Here is a 21,238-nt window from a genome sequence, read left to right on the forward strand (position 1 = left end):
CTAAAAATTTAAAAAATTGTCAGGTTGACCCATTTAGTTTAAAAATTTAGGTTTAAAAAATTGCCATTTTGACCCATTTAAGACAACTATTTCTTTTTATTAATGCGTAAACGGAGATCTAATCCGGCTTGAAGTTTTTGCAAACTGAACTGAGGCCAACAATTTTCACTAAATAATTTGTTACCAGACACTGAATTCCTTACTGCGTAAGGAGGATTTTCAAAAAAAAATTCGAACATTTTTTCAATTTTTTTTTCAACCTCTATCAATTAATTTCCAACTTAGAAGCGAGTTAACATTCTTGTATTCCCATACCCCCTTTTAACGGATTTCGAAGAGGGATTGAAGTGTTTGATTTTTAATTTGACCAAATTTGGTTAAATACACGGATGTTGTTCGATTCAAAATCCGTGTTCGGAAACAGCCCTTACCGTCTAACAGAATTTCGGTACATAGTCGAAAACATGGTCAAAAAATATTCGAACACTCTTTCAAATCAAAGTCGAACACAAAATGTGGTTGAATCATAGTCGAATAAAAAGTCGAAAACAACGTGTAGTTGCAATATAGTCGAAACATTACTGAAGGAAACTAGAGCGCTATGACAAAAATGATCAAACACAGTCGAAACTTGGTCAAACACCAGGGCAAAATTAATTCAGTCAAACTTGGCCTTGAGTTCAAAAAACGGGCTACTTGCGGTTTCGAAAAATGCCCGAGAAGAGATTATTTGCCATTAAAATTAACCGAAATTTTGATGCACCGAAGGAAAGACAATTTGCCACATCCAAGTTAAAAAAAAAAAATCTGCTGATTCCCACTTAAAATATACCATATTAGATGAAAGTTATTCAACTTATTTTATTATTTGGTGATAAAACATCAAGGTTGATCAATTTTGATACAAACTTGAAAAAATGTCGGTCAAAGCACATCCAGTTTGCGTCGAGTCGGTCGAGAAGCAAAGCACACCTTGGTCAGACAGAGTCGAACACATTTTTCTTGTATCGAATCAGTCGAAACATTACCAATTTTGCTTAAGCCGGTTGAAACAGCTATATTTGATTGATTCGGTTGAAACTTAACTCGAAATTAACTTCAGTTGCAGCGTACGTCGCCGCACAATTTTGTGCAAGTTTTGGCAAAAGTGGTTATTGAAAAAAAAACCACCCCTTGTATGTTTTTCAACCCGATTGAACAAAATGTACATAATCTAATAAAGAATATTTATGATTTAAGAGCAAATATTTGGGCTACCGGATGGCTGTTCAAAATATTTCAAAAACAATTTTCAGGTAATTTGTATGTCTGGATAGGAATCAATTGGAATTACATTCGAGTGCTATTTAAATTCGTACCTTTTTAAGCTTTTATTTTTTTGTCAATTAAGTGCATAAAAAATTTCTCGCGTATTTTTTATACTATCCTCAACATCTGTTTGAAAGAGCATCAAAAATTCTTGCATTAACAAGTCTTTTGAGTGACCTTTTTGTGCTACAGAACATTTAAATATTGTTGGAAGCGGCTTATAGATATAGCACAGGCGTTGAACTCCACAGTTTCATTGACAATAAGCCATACATTTCGAACAATTGAAGCTACATTTTAATTCAAAGAGATATATTTGGTAGCCAATTGAACAAAAAAAGCGTTGCAGAAAATAAACGTTCAATAAGCTTTCAATATATTCTTGTTTATGAAAAAAAAACAAGCAAATGTTTTCAATTTTGAAGATTGTATTAATGCTCATAATTCATATTTAGATTTGATTGAAATGAAAGACCAACATGGTTTGTTAGAAAAGACTTTGATGCCCTTTTAGCACTTTCTTCATGCAATTTTTCATTTAATCAAGTTTTGATTTATAGATTTTACAACTCCAAATATATCGATAAATAGTGCTTAAAGTTTTATTGCCACCGAATTCTGTTAGTTTTTTTAGTTCAAATTTTTACCAAAAGAATTATCTTTTCAATTCTTTAAAGTTGTATGTGTACCAGCTTCTAAAGACAGTTAAAAGACATACGCCAGAAGCTATTAACTAATCAAAAGTTTGACGGACATCAAATTTATATCTAGGTACTGTTATTGAAGCACCGTTCACTGTATTTAACGACTACTTTTGACTAAATTTTGCCAAAAATTTGAAACCATTATTTTTCTCAGCTGGCTTTGACAGTGTTTTTGCACCAATTTGATAACTCTCAAAAAATTCTCAACAAAACGCAAAATTTTTAAAACCATATTTGCGTATAATAAACAATCACAGCAAAATGTTTGCTTATACTAAGAGTAAAAGTTCAGTTACCGTATAATCAAAAATCTAGATTTGGTACGTTTTCGGCGACTTGAAATGCGCACGTGTTTTTCAGATTGCATATAATTGTTACAATTTTTACTAACGCTGAGTTATAACTTTTTGCTAGCTAAAACGTGATTATTATTATAAAAATAGCCAGGTGCTCTTACGAAACTTCTTAATTTATCGACCGTGGGATGACTAAAACTTCAAGGCTCTGCTCAAACCAATAGATTAGTTGTGAAAGCTTGAGCTGGTTAATAACTTAAATAAAAGACATACTAAACACCTCACAAGTTTGTTTTAGATACAAACGATTTTTCAATAATTTTGAAAAAAAAGTTATCAAACGACAAGAGTTCATCCTTGTTTTTGAAAATTGATATAACTTTCATAAAAAATCGGCAGTGCGCAAATTAAACCAACCCTTTTATACGCTTGGTCTAAAAAATAACCTCCAAAAAACTCATCTACGCTTACTTACGTAGACGAAGAGTACTTCCTTATACATTTCATGGTAACACTACACCATAGCGGGAAAGATAGAAGGGAAATGAATTTCGTCCTAAAACATGGAAAACTTACCATTGCCGCCTTTATATATTAACCACGGGACCATTTTCCCCTTTTCCTTTTCAAATAGTATTTCAATGAGTCATACTTTTTATTCACACACTTGTTACACCATCGTTGCTCTATTACCATTTTTCCATTTGACCGATTTGTTCTCCTCATTTCAAAATAGTTACTATAAAAATGGAGGATTATTTCTACTCCTACCTTCAAGTTGCCAAACTTGAGAAATATTACCCAAATTTTGTCAAAAGTGGTATAACTCATTCGAGTTCATTGACTAATTTAAAAACGATAGATTATTACAATTTAGGAATTAAAGAAAATCGGGATCAGAAAAAATTATTTCAGCTAATCGACATCATTAGGAATTTGGACCCCAGTGAAGAAGTTTCGTCGCAAGAAGACGCGAGAAAAAGTGAAGATAAAATGAGTTCTCCAGCGTTGCAGCAAAAGCCAGTGATTCGGGTCAGTTCTGGAAGCTCAAACTCACCAAGCAGTTTGGCCTCCCCGGCAGAAATGTACCGAAAATTGACAGGGCGCGACCAGACAAAGTCACCTTCACCCAGAATTGAAATTCAAAGGTCGGCATTAAGTTTTAGAAAAACAATATTGCAAAACTTTTAGGGAGCTTTTTGGCAAGGCGAAAACTCTTAAGCTTCCAAAAAAACTAAGATATTTTGGTGAAAGTAAAATTAGTCGTGCTTATTGGCTCAGTACATCTTGGGCTCAAATAATAAATCAATCTCGAATCTCCTCAAAAAAATATCTTTGTTGTTGGCTGGTTTATTTTTTTATGTATTTTTTTTTGTCACCAAATATCATTTTTCTGCTCAAGCAATGTTCTGCCGTTAATAATTAAACATTTGAAACATTAGGTGGGTAAAACTGTAAGATTATTAATAAAGAGTTGTTCAACTAACTGAAAATCCTATTCAAAACAGCAAATATTTGCATCAGAAACGAATCATTAGATGTTTTGTCAGCTGTTAGAGTTGTTTCGTAAATAGTGTCTTTTTCCTCATTCCACCCAAAAAAAAGATATTTCATATTCTTAAAATTAAAATATTGGGCTTGAATTTACTTGACTGAAAACAGCCAATAAGACTCTGGTAGCAGTTCAAAATATTTTGCTCATATTTTTTTTTTCATAAAAAGCCGAATTGACATAAAATCAAAGATTTTTTTTGTTAAATATTCAAATTCAATCTAATCGCATGCTGAGTTGTGATCGGGCTAAAAAATAGGAAATTTGTCTAAGTGGAAAAACATTTTCGCCTCCCTCACATTTGCTCAAATAGGCACGCGAGTTCGGCTTTGTTAGCAGTCGGCTATACAATAAATAAGCTCATTAGGTTAATTATTATTGCTGCGATCATAACGACCAGTGTTTTGATCTTACTTTCTACATTGACCTAAGAAATTACAATATTTGGACTAAATATGTTAAAAAACAGAAATCTTTGATTTTTTTGAAAAATATTCATTTTGTTTAATTAATTAAATGTTTTGGTCAAAAATTTGTAATTTGTTAGGTCAATGGATGAAGCAAACAGAAGAAAACTGGTCGTTATAAAAGCAGTACTGATAGTAAAATTTAGTCACTCACTTTTTTATTTAGCCGATTGAAAGCAAAGAAGAACTAACGTGCCTAATTGAGTAGATGGGAACTTGATTTGATCGTTCAATTTTGCTGATAGATTTACTTAACAATCTCACTCCCTCTAAATAAAGTTAGCAAATTAGCACTAAATTTTTCTGGTAAAATACTAATTTCGCTTCTTTACGATTGGTCAAAAACTTGCCCATTTAACCTACTTAACAATCCCCTCCCTTTACTTAAAGGAAGGAAGATTGTTAAGTAGATCCATGCTGATTTATAATATAATAAAAGTTGAAAACAAGTAGCAAAAATTTTAGACCACAAATATTACTTCCCCTAATTTTTCAGATTGAGGTCGCTTTTTGAGCGCTGTATAGGAATAGGTCCTGAAAAAAATTAACAAAAAATTGAAAGCTTTATTAATTTACTTTGATATCGACTAAAATTGTTTTCCAAATTGAACGAAATGTTCTGTAACTGCTTTATTTTTTGTACCTAATTTTTGTTGAGCTTTTGAGTTTTGTAAAGCAAGAGAAACACTAAATGATGCTTCATGCATAAATTTGTTTTTGGTTGAACTAATTTTTTAACAATAGAAATAACAGATTTTCATATAAAAGCTTTACTTGCTGGTCGGAATGAAAGTGAAAGAAAGAAAATTTTTGAGAGTCGTAGAAACAATTAGTTTTTTATTGCGATTATTCACGACACTTGCTGATGACATCCTGCTGAATCAAAGACATGGTTTTCAAGTCAGTTATAATGTTGGTGGTTGAAAAAAGCGCAAAAGTTACACACAGGATATTTCCTTGAGCATAATAGTGTACAAGTTGTACAAAAAGCTTCCAAAACTGGGATTGATAAAGTTTTAAAAAAGTCTATGCATTATAGGTTTGAAGTTAAGCAGTCTTACTAGTTTTTATAGCAATCATCTATCGCAAAAGAACACAGTGTAGTAAATCAACTTTAGAAAAATTATGTTCGTTTTCAGAATTCTCTAATGGCGACAAAACAAACTGTTTCATTTTGTTAAAACTGTGAAACCACCAGCAAAAAATGTTTTCTTTCCCCTTGTATGGTCGCAATCCTTGAATTCAAAAACAATTTGACCGGTACTAAACAGATTAAAACACTAAACAAGAATTCGATTACTATAAAACGAATTATTCTTTCATGTTAATCAATGCATTATTTACAACTTGTTTTCAATTCTTAGTAACTAACGGAGAAAAATCTCCGTGTGTTTACGTTTTAATTTGCAAATAAAATGGAAAAGACTGAGCAAAACATTTGCAAAGCAGTTTTAGAAATTTTGCGCTTTTAGACATCAAACTTTGGCTTTTTTCAATTTTGCGAGGAACCCCATGACTGATCAAATTGTATAAGTTTTTTTAAAAAGAGTTCCACAAAAGTTTATTGAAAAAAGAAGCGCATCAAAATTCTTTGCGCATCAAAGTTTTTTTTGCATTCTTGGGGATTTTTTATTGTTGTTTGAACTCATGTGCTCTGGCACTGACCTTTTCGAAACCCTATCCTTCATGATTGAAGCATGGAATAAACACGAGCATTAATTGATACACCTTGACAGATTTTAGCTTGCCATTTTTTACTGAAGGTTAATCTGAAAAAACAAAAACCAAACCAAGTTTTGACGTTTTGTAGTGTTATTATGATCTTTCTAATAACCCTATTTTCATCAAACAACATCACAAGAGGTCAAACATCAAAAAAATCAGCAAGAAAGCAGAAAAATCCAGAATTTTTTTGCTATTGTTTTTTCAATTAGCGTTTGTAGAAATTTGGTTTAAAAGCGAACTGTAGGAACTCAACGAATTCCTACAAAAGTTTATTGAAAAAGCAATAACATAGAAAGTCTGGACTTTTCTGTTTTATTGCCGATTATTTTTCGATGTTTTTTGAACTATGGTGCTCTTACACTCACACTATTGAAATATTGTCCTTTCGCGATTGGAAACCGAATGTGATTTAAAAAATTTGATTGCTATAATTTGACAGATTTAAACACCATCATCAATTTTTACTGAAAGTTTAAAAAAAAACAGTTTTTGTCATTTCTTAGTGTTATCAAGATCTTTCTACTGGCCTTAAAGAAACTCGAAAAACTGTTATTTTGATCACTGCAACTTGTTTGAATTCAAAAATATCTTCACGACGCATTCAGATTTTTTTTTCAACAAAGGCAATAAGATATTATTCGAAACACTTTAGCTAAAGACCAAATTTATCAAAAAAATGACTTTCATTTTCATTGATCCCATATTTTGATTTTGAATTTTTAAGATTTAGGATGTGTTGGAGTTACAAAACGATATCGTATGGCAATATAGTACGCTTTAAAACAAGTGTTTGATATCTACCTAAGAATCACGGTACAATTTTGAACACTAGTAAAAGTGAACAACACAAAAATGATTTAAGATTTTGTGAGCCCTAGAGGTCTAAATGCAAAATCCAGATATCACTTACTGTTACAGGCTCAAAACATTACACTGACCTGAATAAAAATTAATTTGAAATGCGCATAAAATTTGAAATGTTTTGAGTCTTGTATTTGTTTACTATTTGAATTGCATAATTACAATTGTGCTGAAAAAAATATCGGGGGTTTGTTCCTGAAACAACTGATTTCTAGCCAATTCCGGATGAATATGTTTTATATTGTTGCAATATCTGCTAATTTTTGCTTCAGTTCTGTCAGAAATTATTTACTCGTTAAGCACAATTTGAGCCTGATTTAGCTTTGCTTCTATTATGACGACTCTCAAAATTGATATAACAATTTAAAAAGTATATGTATGACGCAACTAAAAAAATTAGAAATGATTCGAGATGAACACAGTTTCATTTTTTTGCTCCGACCAAGAAGCGGGAAAGAGCTATCTATTCAGTTGTTCTTTAGTTGTTGTTCCAACCAATTGTGTCTTAGTTGTTTTTATTTTTTCTCTTTTTTTTCTACGCAAAATCAGGAACCATAAATAGTCATTGGACTAGGTTGAGTGATATATCATTTTATAGCCCTTCCTGTTTGAAATTATTGATTTTTAGCCTAAATTCAAGCAAGTAAAGCGAGCGAGCACGCTTATTTATGCTTAATTTAGGCCGTTTACAATAGTTTATTTTTTGCTTAACTTCAATTTTACTTGAGTAAAAAATTTTTTGGAGAACTATAGTGCCATTTTGGGAAGCAAAAACTTCAAAAACTTTTAAAATTTTGCAAAAAAATTTTAAAGTTTCAAATTTTTTTGTTTTTCTAGTCATTTTTCCTCAAAAAATCTCGCATTTTCTGTATAACTTGCACAGTACCCGGCTTTTCTTGTTTTTTTTTCATTTTCCCGTGGCTAGTTCATATAACTCAGGGCGGGGCGTGCGTAGCGCGCAGATAGAACGAAAAACTTTGATTCAAAGTGTGGAAAGCTAAATTTTTGCTGTGAAAAGCTAGTTTCGCAGTTTCATTCAGCTATTCCTTGGCCGCAAAAATCAAATAAATAAAAAATTGAAAATATTAATAAAGTCTTCCTGTTTCTGCACCACGCAGAAAACAACAACACAGTTCGAAAATAAAAATTTTTCCTTTGGTTTTTCTTCAAACTTAAATATGTCCGGACAATCAGGTGTATTGGTGATGTGGTTTTTTTCTCAGTTTCTTTGATCATATTGACTGTGATTGAGGCACTCATATGAAGGTTATAGGTGATCGAGTTTGATTTCATAGTAGACATTTTTCAGCGATGATTCGGATTTTGAATTAATAAAAAAATTCTCACATCGCGCGAAATTTTGAAAAAGCATGTTCCAATTTTTCCTATTACGATTGAAATATTACGGCTCAATGCGTTTGTCGGCTAAAAAAAACGGAAATGGTTTCAGGAATGCTTTTTGAAAAACTGCAGCATATGTTATGAAGTCTTATTTTGATAAACTTTTTTAAATAGAAATTTGATAAATGATTCTTCGAGAAAAACTTTCTCGAACATGGTAACTTTTAACGAGTAGTCACCAGACAATAAAAATAAAACGTGCTACGTCAGAAGGCAGCAAATTGAAACTCTCGAAAGTTTTAACTAAATTTTACCTGACGTCATTACACGTTGATGTAACAACCAATTTTGTAAATACTTTTTGTCCGATGAATTCTGTACAGGTCAATATACTAACAATTTTGAGAGCTGAGACGTTGTTCAAAATTTGACGGTTTTTACAGCCTTGATATTATTTTTTACTGAAGTTAAAGCCGAAATGAAGTGTCAATTTTGGTAAGTTTTCACATCAAGTGTGTGATCCAGTGTAGTGTATCAGGCCAACAACTTTTTTGAGAAAACGCGCCAAATTTTTTTCCGAGTGTTATAAAAATGCCGAGTGATATGCCGCTTGATATATTTTTTGCCGCAAATCTAGAATAAATAGCCTGCTGAAGTAGACCGCTTTCCCATCAATTCTGGTTGCCAATTTTTTCCAAAGCTCCAAATTGGTTTTAACGACAGCTATTTCTGGCTGGCCAACCCTAAATATTTTTTTTCCAAAGGGGAATACTGACTACTTTTTTACTGCGCCCAGAGCTTAGCCAAATATGTTTCTTTTGAGATTTCCAAGGGTTTTCGTGTTTCGAAATTCGAAAACGTACAAAAATTATTAGTCATCATTTGCTCCCAGTCCCCTGATTTGTCAGATATATATTTTTTAGTTTTAACTTTTGCTTAGCTTTTTCTATAAGAGACATGAAGTTATTCAAATTTATATGAGAGTTTTTCGAAGTCACAATAGTCGGCTTCTTTTGTTCTGTTTGAATTTATTGTAGAACAAAAAGTTGTTTTAATCGATGCAGTCTAATTGAGGAAAATGTGTAAAGGCTCTCGCTATGTTTTAGACACCGCTCAAGTCACTCGGAATCAGATGGCGACCGGAAAGATGAACAAGATGCCCCAATTTCACCCGAGATCAACGCGAGAAGTCCCTTGAGACGAAGCTATCACCCCTCGACAACCACCGAACAGAGCTCGTACTTCGGACCACGAACGAACCCGATGATGATGGCAACGAAACACGCTCCTGGACACCAGCAAGGTTCCGGGATCCGACCTCAGTTTAACATCTACTCTAGAGACAACTATGCCAATGACGATGATGACGAAGACGATGATATCGATGTCATTTCGTTCACACCTTCCGTATATGGAGCAAACACCCAGAATATTTCGCCCAATTCGAGTTTCAGAGCTCGAAAGACGGATCTTCATAGTAAACATGGCGACGGCCAGTCGTATAACTACGGAATCCCTAGTTCAAGTCACGTGACGAGCATGTCGCAGAGTCCAAATCGGAAAATTTCAAAAGCAGCGAGTCGGGCGTCAGACAAAATCCGAGTGTGTATTCGGAAACGACCGATGCTGAAGCGAGAAAAACGAGAAGATTCGGACATTGTACGAGTAAGCGATTCGACGGTTCTGGTAAACGAAGACAAAGTCGCGGTCGATATGACGAAGTATTCACACAAGCACGAGTATCTTTTCGACGAGGCTTTTTCGGAACGAGACGATAACCGAACTGTTTTTGAGCGCGCCGTAAAGCCTCTTATTGAACATGTTTTGGAGGGCGGGAAAAGTACATGTTTTGCTTACGGACAAACAGGGAGTGGAAAAACGCATACCATAATGGGGAATGGACATAACTCGCCGAATCCTGGACTGTATCTTTTAGCCGCAGATCAATTATTTCGAAACCTCAGGCCAGGTCAAACAGTTTATGTAGCCTTTTTTGAAATTTACTGCGGCCAATTGTACGATCTGCTAAATGGAAGGTCTAAACTACACGCTCGAGAAGACGCTAAACAACGTGTTAATATTAGTAACTTGAGAGAAACAAAAGTTAACAATATGATTGACCTTTTAGCAGTTGTAGCAACTGGCAGTAAACATCGAAGTGTAGGTCAATCCGGGGTCAATCCGGATTCCTCAAGGTCACACGCTGTGCTTCAGATTCAACTGAAATCGCATAAAAGTGACAGCAGTTCAAAACGAAATAATGACTCAAGTTCATCTGGTCAAGGTCGAATGTCATTTATTGATCTGGCAGGCAGTGAACGAGCGGCCGAAGCTGGTGAACAAAATAAACAAACAAGACAAGAAGGTGCTGAAATAAACACTTCTCTCTTGGCGCTCAAAGAGTGCATCAGGTCTCTTGACCAAGACTCAAGACATACACCTTTTAGACAAAGCAAGCTGACCCAAGTTTTGAAAGAAAGCTTTATTGGCGATTCTAAAACCTGCATGATTGCTAACATTTCACCGACAACGACCGCTTGCGACAACACATTAAATACACTTCGTTACGCGGATCGCGTCAAGCAGCTAAAAGCTCAGTGCGTTTCCGGAAACTTGACGACGTCGCCGCAATCTACAAGTTCTGGTGCAACTTCAAACTCAGTTGCACCGAAAATAACCCGGAAAGTCAGATCGCTTGTCGCGACAGCAGTTCAGTCGCCAAACAAGTCGGCCAATGAGCCAAACCGAGCTGCAAAAAAGAAGCGCTTCGTGGCTGGTTCTTCTAGTCATGGCTTGAAAAGATCTAACAGTGATATTTCAACCATGACAACGACAATGACGACGTTCAACGCTATCACAATTGACGACATCTCTGACAACACTGACTTTCAGAGATCAAAATCAGTCGAGAGCTTCGACGAGCTCACAATGCATGAAGACTCGGTTCCTATCTCGAGAAGTCGGCAGGTGGTTCCCGTAACCAATTCGAACCTGCGGGTCGAGTCGCCAGGATCGTTATCGTCAGATTCAGTGTCTCCAGTACCGGAACTGCCTCATAGTTCTAAAAGTGGTTCTTTATTTCGAAGAGATACGGCCTCCGGCGATTTAAAGACTGGCGAGTTTTCAGCTGCTGAAAACGAGACTTTTGCTGCTAACTACTTGCATCACTACGCCAGAAAAGAGAATACTGGAGCGACTAGAAAGAGTGTTTCATCTCCTGACTTGCGAAGAGAGGCCGAAAATCAAGTAAACTCAGAAGACAGAACTCAGCCGAAAACTTCAAAGCACTTTCCGTCAAAAATCAACCCAGCGACCCTGTTTAAAAGCTCCAAGAAAAATCTAGAACAGGCTGAGAAAAGATCGAACCCATCGCGCAGCTCGAAATCCATCATTGAGTCATCAAGATCGCCGAAAACTGTGAAATTTTTTGGCATAGAGTCAAGTAGCTACTCCGAAATCGATCCTAATATTGACGATGAGGTAATTGATGAACGGCAACGACCAGCAAATTTTGTTGAAGTACCAGAGGTCCGTTTGCCTGGCAACAGTAGGATTTCAAATGTTCCAAAAGTAGCCTCAAAACGATTTTCAAGCTCGGCAGATGATATTAGACAAACCTCTTCAAAACCTCCGCAGTCAAACTTAACAGCGAAATCATCAAACGCAGGAAAGTTATTTTTCTCGGATGCCAGACGAAGGCACAGTCCTTCTGTGTCAGAAGACGAAACTCCAAGTCCCGTGACATCTAATGTTAACATCAGCGGTCGATCGGTTCCGTCGGATCCGAGCTTAGAATCACAGCAACAGTCGACTCCTCAGCCTCCGAATTCAAAGCCATCCCGGCCCAATGTAAGGACAACTCCTCGGGATCGGGTATCTTCTTTCTCAGCTGCGAAGAAAATGAATCTGGCAGACTTCTCGAAACAACCTCCACCCAAAATAGGAAGGGCAGTTGGAAGCTTCGAGAATCTGCAGAACCAGCAAAGTGGATCTGGAAGTCATCCAGTGACTCCTGACAGCACTCAGGAACAACCCAGCAGTTCCCAGAAACGATCCAGGTCTCGGAACTCATCCAGTGGCGAAGACGCTGGTTCCAATGTTGCTGAGTCGCCGAGGATCCCTGGAGGCTCGGGAGGTTCAGGGTCGCCGCAACTCAGTGCAGCATCCACTGCCAATAACTCACCGGAGCAGACATTGACCAAAGGATCCGTGGCATCGCCAAGTTCGAAACCTACTGAAATTCCCAACGTTGACAGAGTTTCTGGCGACGAATCTTCGAATGGTACCCAAGGATTCACCAGATCTCAAAGCATGAGAAATAGCAGGTCAACGGTGCAGAAAAATTTGGAAGCGATTGTCGAAAACCAGAGAAGTCGAAGTCAGAGTCCAGGAGCCAAAGCAGCAACGTCCAGTTCCTCAGGAGGAAATTTGGGAACCCCATCAAGTAATATAATTCACAAAGCACAAACTACTTTGATTTCGGCTCATAAAGAACACTTAACACAGGTTTCGAAATGTTGCACAAAAGAGTTGAACTGTCTCCGAGAAATGGAGTTAGGAAACAAAGCATTCAAGGATTACGCCAAGCAAGTAGAAGTTTATCTAGCAAGAAAGCAAAAAGCGATCGCCCAGATGCAAGTCCATTTGACCGAATATACCAAGCTCAGCGAACAAGCTAATCAAAATTCGGACAGGTGATATGAATTTGTGATTTAAAAATACTCCGCGATCATCGGGATTGACCATCTTGTCGCTTAGAGTATTCAAAAAACAAAAGAAGCTCCGATATATGCTATAAATGTAGTACCCTTACATGCAAAACATGCAAATTTCCCACTAAACCTATTCAAGAAACACTTAATAACTAATTGTTGCTGAAAAAAATTACGAAATATTTTTGATGCTACAAGAATTATAGTTTCTGATATTTTGTAAATATGTTATTTCAATTTCCACCAGGGCTTTGAGCACTGTGCGGTTACATATTGTAAAAAAGTATAACTATTTCATTTCGTATTTGTAATAAAGTAATGTGAAATTTGACAAGTGCTAAAGAAAGTATCTTTCGAATATTCGGTGCTTGCTTGTGAATATTTAATTTTTTATGTAATAAAATTTCAAGAAAGAATTTCTCTTGAACAAAAACTTATTCAGCTAGCGTTGGTTTTGAAACAGCGACAAACGGTTCTCACTTCAGAAAACGGTTTTGTTAATTGTGTAAGGGCCAAAAAACGGCCAACAAATTCCGCCCAAAAAGCGTTTAAGATGTCCAAAACTCTTTATTTCGTAATTTTTAAATTCTTATTTCAAATTGGCAAATAGACTTTTCTTTCAACTTGTCCTTCTATGAAAAGAAATCATCAAGTCAAGCTAATTAAAACAAATATGGCGCACTTCGATTTTTATGTGTTCACGACCAAATTAGTTGATTAAGAATCAAAGTTCGTGCCAAGATAAAAAGGCTCAACCGAAATATTGGAACCAGATCTAAACTAGTATTTATCATTGGTTATTATTATGATATTTTATCTCTATAAAATATTAAAAACTAACCAATCATACTCCATCAAACTAACAACCCACTTATTTGTAAGTGTTGAAACTACTTGTAGTTTCAACACCAGAGCAATTTGAATTAAACTTAGAATACAGTTGTTCTCATTCTGGAACTAACTCGCGTAAACCGGTGTACACTAGATCTATTGAGACTAGGAGATATAAGAGTAAGATTAAGATCGGTATTAGACTAAGAAGTAGCACGAATCTATCCGGCCGAAAATAAGATAGCGTGACGAGCAGACGGTGTACCTTATCTAAAATTACTCTATGAGTTTAACCAATAGATCATAACTCATCTGGTGCGAACAAAAGTCTCGAACAGACCTTAACTAACCTAGATTTAGAAAAAATAGATAAGAATTACACAAATATAACATTTAAAAAAAAATTTATATGACAAAAATTTAGTAGAAACGTCTCTACGACTCAATAGATCAGAGCCAATTTTCCGGACAATACGAGAGCTACCCGGTATTGGAAGAAGACCTGAGACAAGAGACGACGTACGACTAGGAAGAAATCTACCAATCGATTTCATGATTGTACGACAAAAACAAGATCAAACTTTTATATTTAGAATACTTCCAGCAGTAAATTTAAATTTTCATTTACCGACATAAAAATTTGAAGAAATACCTTCATTAACCTTTCATGGAGCTAAACCTAAAAATTATACAATAACGATTGATAAAAATAACTCTAGTCGTTCTCCTTAAAAATCTCGAGTATTAAAAACATCTTGGAAAAAATATTTTTTGAATATAAAATACAAAAATTAGTTAGTATAAAGCATAATTGTTAGTGTATATAAATCATCCTTTCATCCCAGCTTCCTCACCTAAAACAGAACAACAAATCTCAAAACATTAACATCATTAAAACTAAACACTTAACCTTTTCTTCATTTAAACCTTTACCTAAAAGTTATCAAGGCTTATCCTTGTTTTCACTTAAATTAATTTCATTTAAAATAACAGATCATCAAGGCTTCAATGGATCATCAAGGCTTAAAATAACAGATCATCAAGGCTTCAGACCATCTTGGATCTTTAAATTAATTTCACTTCAGTTAAAATAAATTAACTTTATTTAAATATTTTGATCATCAAGGCTTCCCCTGGATCTTTAAATTAATTTCACTTAAATTAAAATAAATAAACTTTATCTAAATATTCTGATCGTTAAGGCTTCCCTTGGATCGTTAAATTAATTTCACTTAACTTAAAATAGATTCACTTTATCTAAATATTCTGATCATCAAGGCTTTCCTTGGATCTTTAAATTAAATTAAACTAAATCTAAATTTCTGATCATCAAATCTTATCCTTGGATCAAATAGAACATTTTTGTTCTACCCCTCCCAAACTAAATTAGTATCTAACGACCTCAAACGTCGATTCACTGCCCAACCATTATTAAAGACCCAGAATTAACAGAAATTCTTCAAGAACTAACCATTCTAATTAGGATAAACAGTGAAGAACTTCGGTTACTCATCCTTCACTTGATCCCCCCTCTTAACTGACCCAGGATAGTACTTAAACTTAGTAAGTCATAAAATAGTATCTAAAGAACTACTTGCGTTCTAATTATACATGAACCTGGTGGATTGAATAACTTTTCTCCGACCCAAATCACAACCCCTGAGTAAGATTAGGTAGGTCAATCTTAGCTTAGAATTAGTCACGAGAAAGTACAAATAATTTTTCGGAATCGATATACGCTTTTCTCTCAAACCCAAATATACAACCCAAGTTAAGCTAACCACAAAAAATCGTAAGAACTAGCAATTTAAGGCATTAGAATCACTTATCCAGATTTTGAATCTATCATCCTAAACCTTATGTCAAGAGACAATTTAGGAAACAAACAGACAATCATAATACACAATTGTTTAATTAACGATGACAAATACGACCTCATAATCACACCACACAGACAAACAAAAGGATACTTAAGAACAAAAAGACAAACACTAAGAACGAAAATTATTAACAAACAAAAACAAATTATTAGGAAACTGTTTTCAAAACGAAGAAACGCAAGTACCAAAAAACTGAATATAAAAGGTGACACAAATTAAACTACAGACACTCCGACAATAGTTGTCCGTAAATGTTAGACACCATTTTGAGCACAAAAAATAATGTTAAGACCCAAATTGCACGAAAAACCCTCGAAAAAAAGGCCAAAATGGCACAATTTTTAATGGACTTTTTCATTTTTTTTTCAAAAAATCGTAAAATATTATTTTGCGAGACGCAAGTTATAGCCTATAAGTCACAGATTATTTGAAAAAAGCAGCCCCAGAACATCAACATGAGAAAAATTCGTGTCCCAACTCAAACTTCCAAAATCCACCAAAAAAACAAGGAGTTTGGGCATATTTTTCCAGTTTTTTCAAAACTGGGGTCAAAAATCAAAACTTTAAGAACGTTGGGCCCTAGAGATAACTATTGGCTACGACTACAATAAAAAATTAGATGAATACATTTTAAATTGCGCTAGGAAGAAATTTTTTAAGATTTCAGTTCAAAGAAAAACAAAGAAAATGCAAAGTGAAAAAAAAATTGTATACTAACAGTGTTTGAGCGTAGTAGTATTTTGCGACCCGATAAACACGAATTGCAACCTCCACCGAATACATGGACACCGGTTTAGTATTATGCAAGGATTACTTAACATGCCAATGAAACAAAAATACACAAGGTTATTGTAAACCCACTAAAGAATCAATATGTTATAATCTACCACTACATACCCAGAATGAAGATCACTTTCATCATCCACAAGTTTTAAAAATAGCTTTCTATACACAGACCGAATGGATTTTAAAGAGAGAGAAAAAACACAACGAAATTTACCTGAAAGTAACAAAAAAATTATTACAAAGACAAAATATATTATATCCAAATAAATTCCCGATTTACCACAGCTACAAACTTAAAAATCGGAACATATGTTTTAATTCCAAATTTTACAACACAAAAAGGAATTTCTAAAAAATTACAACCACTCTGAAAAGGACCGTATCAAATAATTGATAAACCCACTGATGTAACATACAAACTTACAGACTTAAACAAAAAAGAAATCGTTCAACACGAAACAATCTTTCACCTTATTACCCGAAAGAGTACGCCCTTCGAGAACTTTCTGAATTATACTCTTTTACAGGACTTGAAGTTATTCGAAATAGCTCAGAACAACATCAAAATCAAAGCACTGATATCTACCCCATCCAAAAACAATTAGATAAAAAGAGCAAAGAACTTCCCAAACAAATATCAAAAAATTTAGACAACAAAAAAATCACTCAAACAGAAAAAAAAATCGAAAATTAGAAGAAAAAATTCTACCCTAAGATCGAAAAGAAAAATCTCCACATAGACAATCATCGCGACTTCGTAATCAGCCACGAAAAGATTACAAAACATTCATCCCGCAATCTAAAATAATAATGGAAGTTGAATTTCAAAAACCACTGTAAATTAATTAACACTTTCACCTCTTGAAGATATTTTCATGAATCGAACATTTTCTCAAAATTCATGCTGGAAAGCACTTGAACAAACTAGTTCAATTTCAGCCAAAAAGAACCTTTCCGAATCATCACCTTAATTTTGACACGACTTCTTAAGCCGACAAACAATCACCTTCAAGCGTATCTCTAACTATAACTTTAATAAGACCTCCAGGTCAAAAATAAGCAACCCGCTCAAATTTGACAACTGAAACAAACAAAAACTCAATATTACGACCCTCCCCTATCAACTAGAACAAAAATCATCAATATTGTCCCAGCTTATACCTCAAAATACCCTCAAGCAAAAATATTAAATTAGCCTAGAGAACAAAATCGACATGATCATTTAGCTTAAAGTACAAATAACTCTCAAATACCCCTAATCATCCAATGAATAAAAATAAAACTAGGACGTCCCTTAATAGCCCTCCAAACTTCCCCTCACCAAAAGTTGCTTAAACCCAACCTACTTGTCAAAAAACCAATAAATAACCCGACCACACTCGGAATGCTTTGGCCACTTCTCCAAACTAAATACAACATTCGCTTACTAGCTAAACTAATAAAATCATCAAAAATAATCCACGACGTTTTTCCCCATGGATTCTTCCCCGTTGATTATGGTAAGTACGAATTAAATAAATTATTCGAATAAATTCGAAACAAAACTAACCATTCTTAATAAATGTTTTCTCTTTTTCTTTAGTCTTCACAGGCACAATCATCAATCATCTACAGAAAAGAAAAACGAAACAAAAAACAGAAAATATTTTCTAGAATCATAGATTTAGATTAACCAATTACAATAAATGAAGCAGTAAAATTTACCCCCAAAACAGCAATAAATTGATATTTGAACTGTTTTCCCATATGCAGTAAATATTCTTAAAATGAAAATAAATTGATATTTTCAACCCCCCAAATAAAGCCGTGAAATTAATAATTTCAAAGTTGTAATCTAATAAAAATTGCCTATAAAATTAAAGCAGTACTAACCTTTTCAAAGACTCTTCTTTACAGTGTTACATATTCACTCGCCCACAATCTTATCCACAATCGCACAGTTCGCCCACGAAGAATTGTTTAAGAAAATGAATTTATTTTTTAATTTTCACTGATAACTACTCTAACCAGTTTTAACACGTTTCAAACTTTCTTTTAACCCGGTTGGAAAGGAATTAAGTAATAATCCAAACTAACCAACCCAAGCTTACTAAACACCACAAACCACAACCTAACAGCATGACTAAGAAAAGAAATCGCACGTTACCCAAACCGGATTAAATAAGCTTAGAGCTGGATAAATTATTTTCTTAAATATAACCGAACTAAACAAGAACGCTACTGCGATAAAAATTAATAGATCATAACTAAAAACAAAATTAACAAAGATTTGTATATGTAAATAATACAATGCAGTATATAGATTACATACAGCCCAAAGATGAGCAGCAACGAATTTGACAACCCAATCACACTCCAACTACGGAATGGCAAAATACACCCGATATGCTGCCTACAGTCACTACACTCAACGGATTTAAAGTACGACTTGGCATCGCAGCAAAGGAAAACCATTGCAACAGAACAATGGCCATCTCGATGTTCAACTATACGTACAGATCCATGTCACCAGGTACTGCATCCAAATTCAAACTAAAGGACACTCGCGAATGTGATTAGACCATTCCTAATCTCTAAAATCAACCAGATCAACACTCATCACAACCGATCAGAAATCATATTACGATCTCCCGAAACTATCGTGATAACATCTCTTCTTCCAAACCAGAAAAAAGAATATACTCGCAACCTCTAAAGAAAAACACCATCTTCCATCTTACACTACAATACAACATTGAAAAACTAAAACTCAAACTGGTTATTATTATGATATTTTATCTCTATAAAACATTAAATACTAACCAATCATACTCCATCAAACTAACAACCCACTTATTTGTAAGTGTTGAAACTACTTGTAGTTTCAACACCAGAGCAATTTGAATTAAACTTAGAATACAGTTGTTCTCATTCTGGAACTAACTCGCGTAAACCGGTGTACACTAGATCTATTGAGACTAGGAGATATAAGAGTAAGATTAGGATCGGTATTAGACTAAGAAGTTGGACGAATCTATCCGGCCGAAAATAAGATAGCGTGACGAGCAGACGGTGTACCCTATCTGAAATTACTCTATGAGTTATAACCAAAAGGATATAACTCAATATAAGAAAAAACTATCGACCTGGCAAAAATACGAGGCAGCTTGTTGTGTAGGGATCCATAATAGTTTGTGAAAGGAACGATAGTTTCCGATCGAAGTCAGCGACGTATGTCCAGAATTAGAGAGTCGGGCAGCGTCCGAACCTAAACCCAAACACCGACCAGTAATTAAAGCGCAAAAGTTGGGGCATAGAGTCGCGCAATAAAGAAAATTTGCAAAATACGGACGTTAAAGAAAACGCGACTGGGTCGCCAAAGTTTGATGACAAAATCGCGAAATTCAGGAAAGACAGTCGTGAAATTCTGAACTTGAAGTCGCAAAAAAAAAATAATTTAAAAAGAATCATTACAGCAATGGGAACACTTCCTTCTCTATGAACCAAAAACCATTTAAAAGAATATAACACTCGGAGCGAATATGTGTGATATGGAAACTCATTTTTTAAGCTGGCAAAAAACACAAATTTTGCGTATAAAAATTGAATTGCTCCGGATAACATCGGATGAGAATGAATTGCATCAGGTTTCCTGACCAAAAATTATGTTAAGGATTGCCAACGTTGCGCCGGTCACGCCATGTCGCCGGCTGCATTCTGGTTGCGCCGTTTGCACATTTTCCCCGGTGTTATAACTTAATTTTTGTCGACGTGCGCCGTCGGGAATACTTCTCCGGATGGATATATCTGACCCGTAACTAAGTCTAGTCTTAAGTAACCAGAGATGCGACCAGAAGGTCTATTGATAACTGATTATCTATATCAAATCGTCGAAAGTGGTAATGCTTATGTGAAGACGTATTAACGTCTTCTCTGGTGCCGTCGAGGTCACCGTGTAATAATGGCCTTCAAGGCCACACAAAAGAAACATAAATGGTATAGCTCATAGATAACTTAATATGGCTATACAAATAAATTGTTAGATATATACATCATCCTGGCTGCTTGTGGTGGGGACAGCATATCAAGCCAGAAGCCGATTATATTTTCTAAACAATTCTCTATAACATTTAAGTCGAGACTTTCAGAGAAGCCAAGTAGTACAACAAGACCTTTTTTTCCTAGAAGAATTCCCCCCAATTTCTAGTGGCATGAACATTATCCTGTTGAAAAAATGAAGAAGATAGTTCGGTCTAGTCTGTGGAGGTGCTCCTTAGCAGACATATTTAACAGGCGCGGTTTAAATTTAATAAAAAAGGGAGAAACAATCGTAGGCATATTTGTTATTGCACCACAAACTGTCGGTGTTGAAATTTTAGAGTAATTGTTGCGACCGTTTGAAAAAAGTGGAGGAATTTTGTATTCCGTGTTTTAAGTTTTTTCTAACTCTTTTGTTTTTCACGCGAAATCAAGTACCACAATTAACACAATTAATCATCGGAATAGGTCGATTTATATATCATGGTATAATTTCAGTCTAAATTCGAACGACATTAGTTTTTTGAAAAAAGTTTCTCAGCGTCGAGAAAAACCAGTTTGAATTTTTCGGTTCTTGGTTTAATTTCAAGCAAATAAGGCGAGACTTAGCAGGCTTACAAAATCTTATTTATGCTTAATTTGAGCCTTGAGTTTTTTTTTGAATTAAATTACTTTTAGGGAGACTTTTAGCGCCAATTTGGGTTTCAAAAACTTCAAAAGTCAAAAATATTGTGCTAAAGCATTTTTTGAATTTTTTC

At 34.7% G+C, this 21,238-nt stretch overlaps 1 protein-coding gene across 2 annotated transcripts; it reads left to right on the forward strand.

Annotated features, from left to right (window-relative positions):
- The first annotated feature begins 2,411 nt into the window (after positions 1–2,411).
- LOC134853984 (uncharacterized) lies at positions 2,412–13,366 on the forward strand. Of its 2 annotated transcripts, none has more exons than XM_063870021.1 (2): positions 2,412–3,456; positions 9,361–13,366. In XM_063870021.1, the coding sequence occupies exons 1-2, from the start codon at positions 3,056–3,058 to the stop codon at positions 12,950–12,952; spliced, it is 3,993 nt and encodes a 1,330-aa protein (XP_063726091.1). In that variant the 5' UTR covers positions 2,412–3,055; the 3' UTR covers positions 12,953–13,366. The 2 variants fall into 2 exon arrangements, with proteins under 2 accessions (XP_063726091.1, XP_063726092.1); XM_063870022.1 differs by lacking the exon at positions 2,412–3,456 and adding an exon at positions 8,519–8,749.
- Positions 13,367–21,238: the final 7,872 nt, after the last annotated feature.

The sequence above is a fragment of the Symsagittifera roscoffensis genome, chromosome 9, assembly GCF_963678635.1.
Source record: "Symsagittifera roscoffensis chromosome 9, txSymRosc1.1, whole genome shotgun sequence".
Lineage (NCBI taxonomy): Eukaryota > Metazoa > Xenacoelomorpha > Acoela > Convolutidae > Symsagittifera > Symsagittifera roscoffensis.

Coding starts and splice junctions, on each gene's coding strand:
- LOC134853984 (XM_063870021.1), top strand. CDS start 3,056: ATGGAGGATTATTTCTACTCCTACCTTCAAGTTGCCAAACTTGAGAAA. Junction 3,457..9,360: donor CCCAGAATTGAAATTCAAAG/GTCGGCATTAAG, acceptor GCTATGTTTTAG/ACACCGCTCAAGTCACTCGG.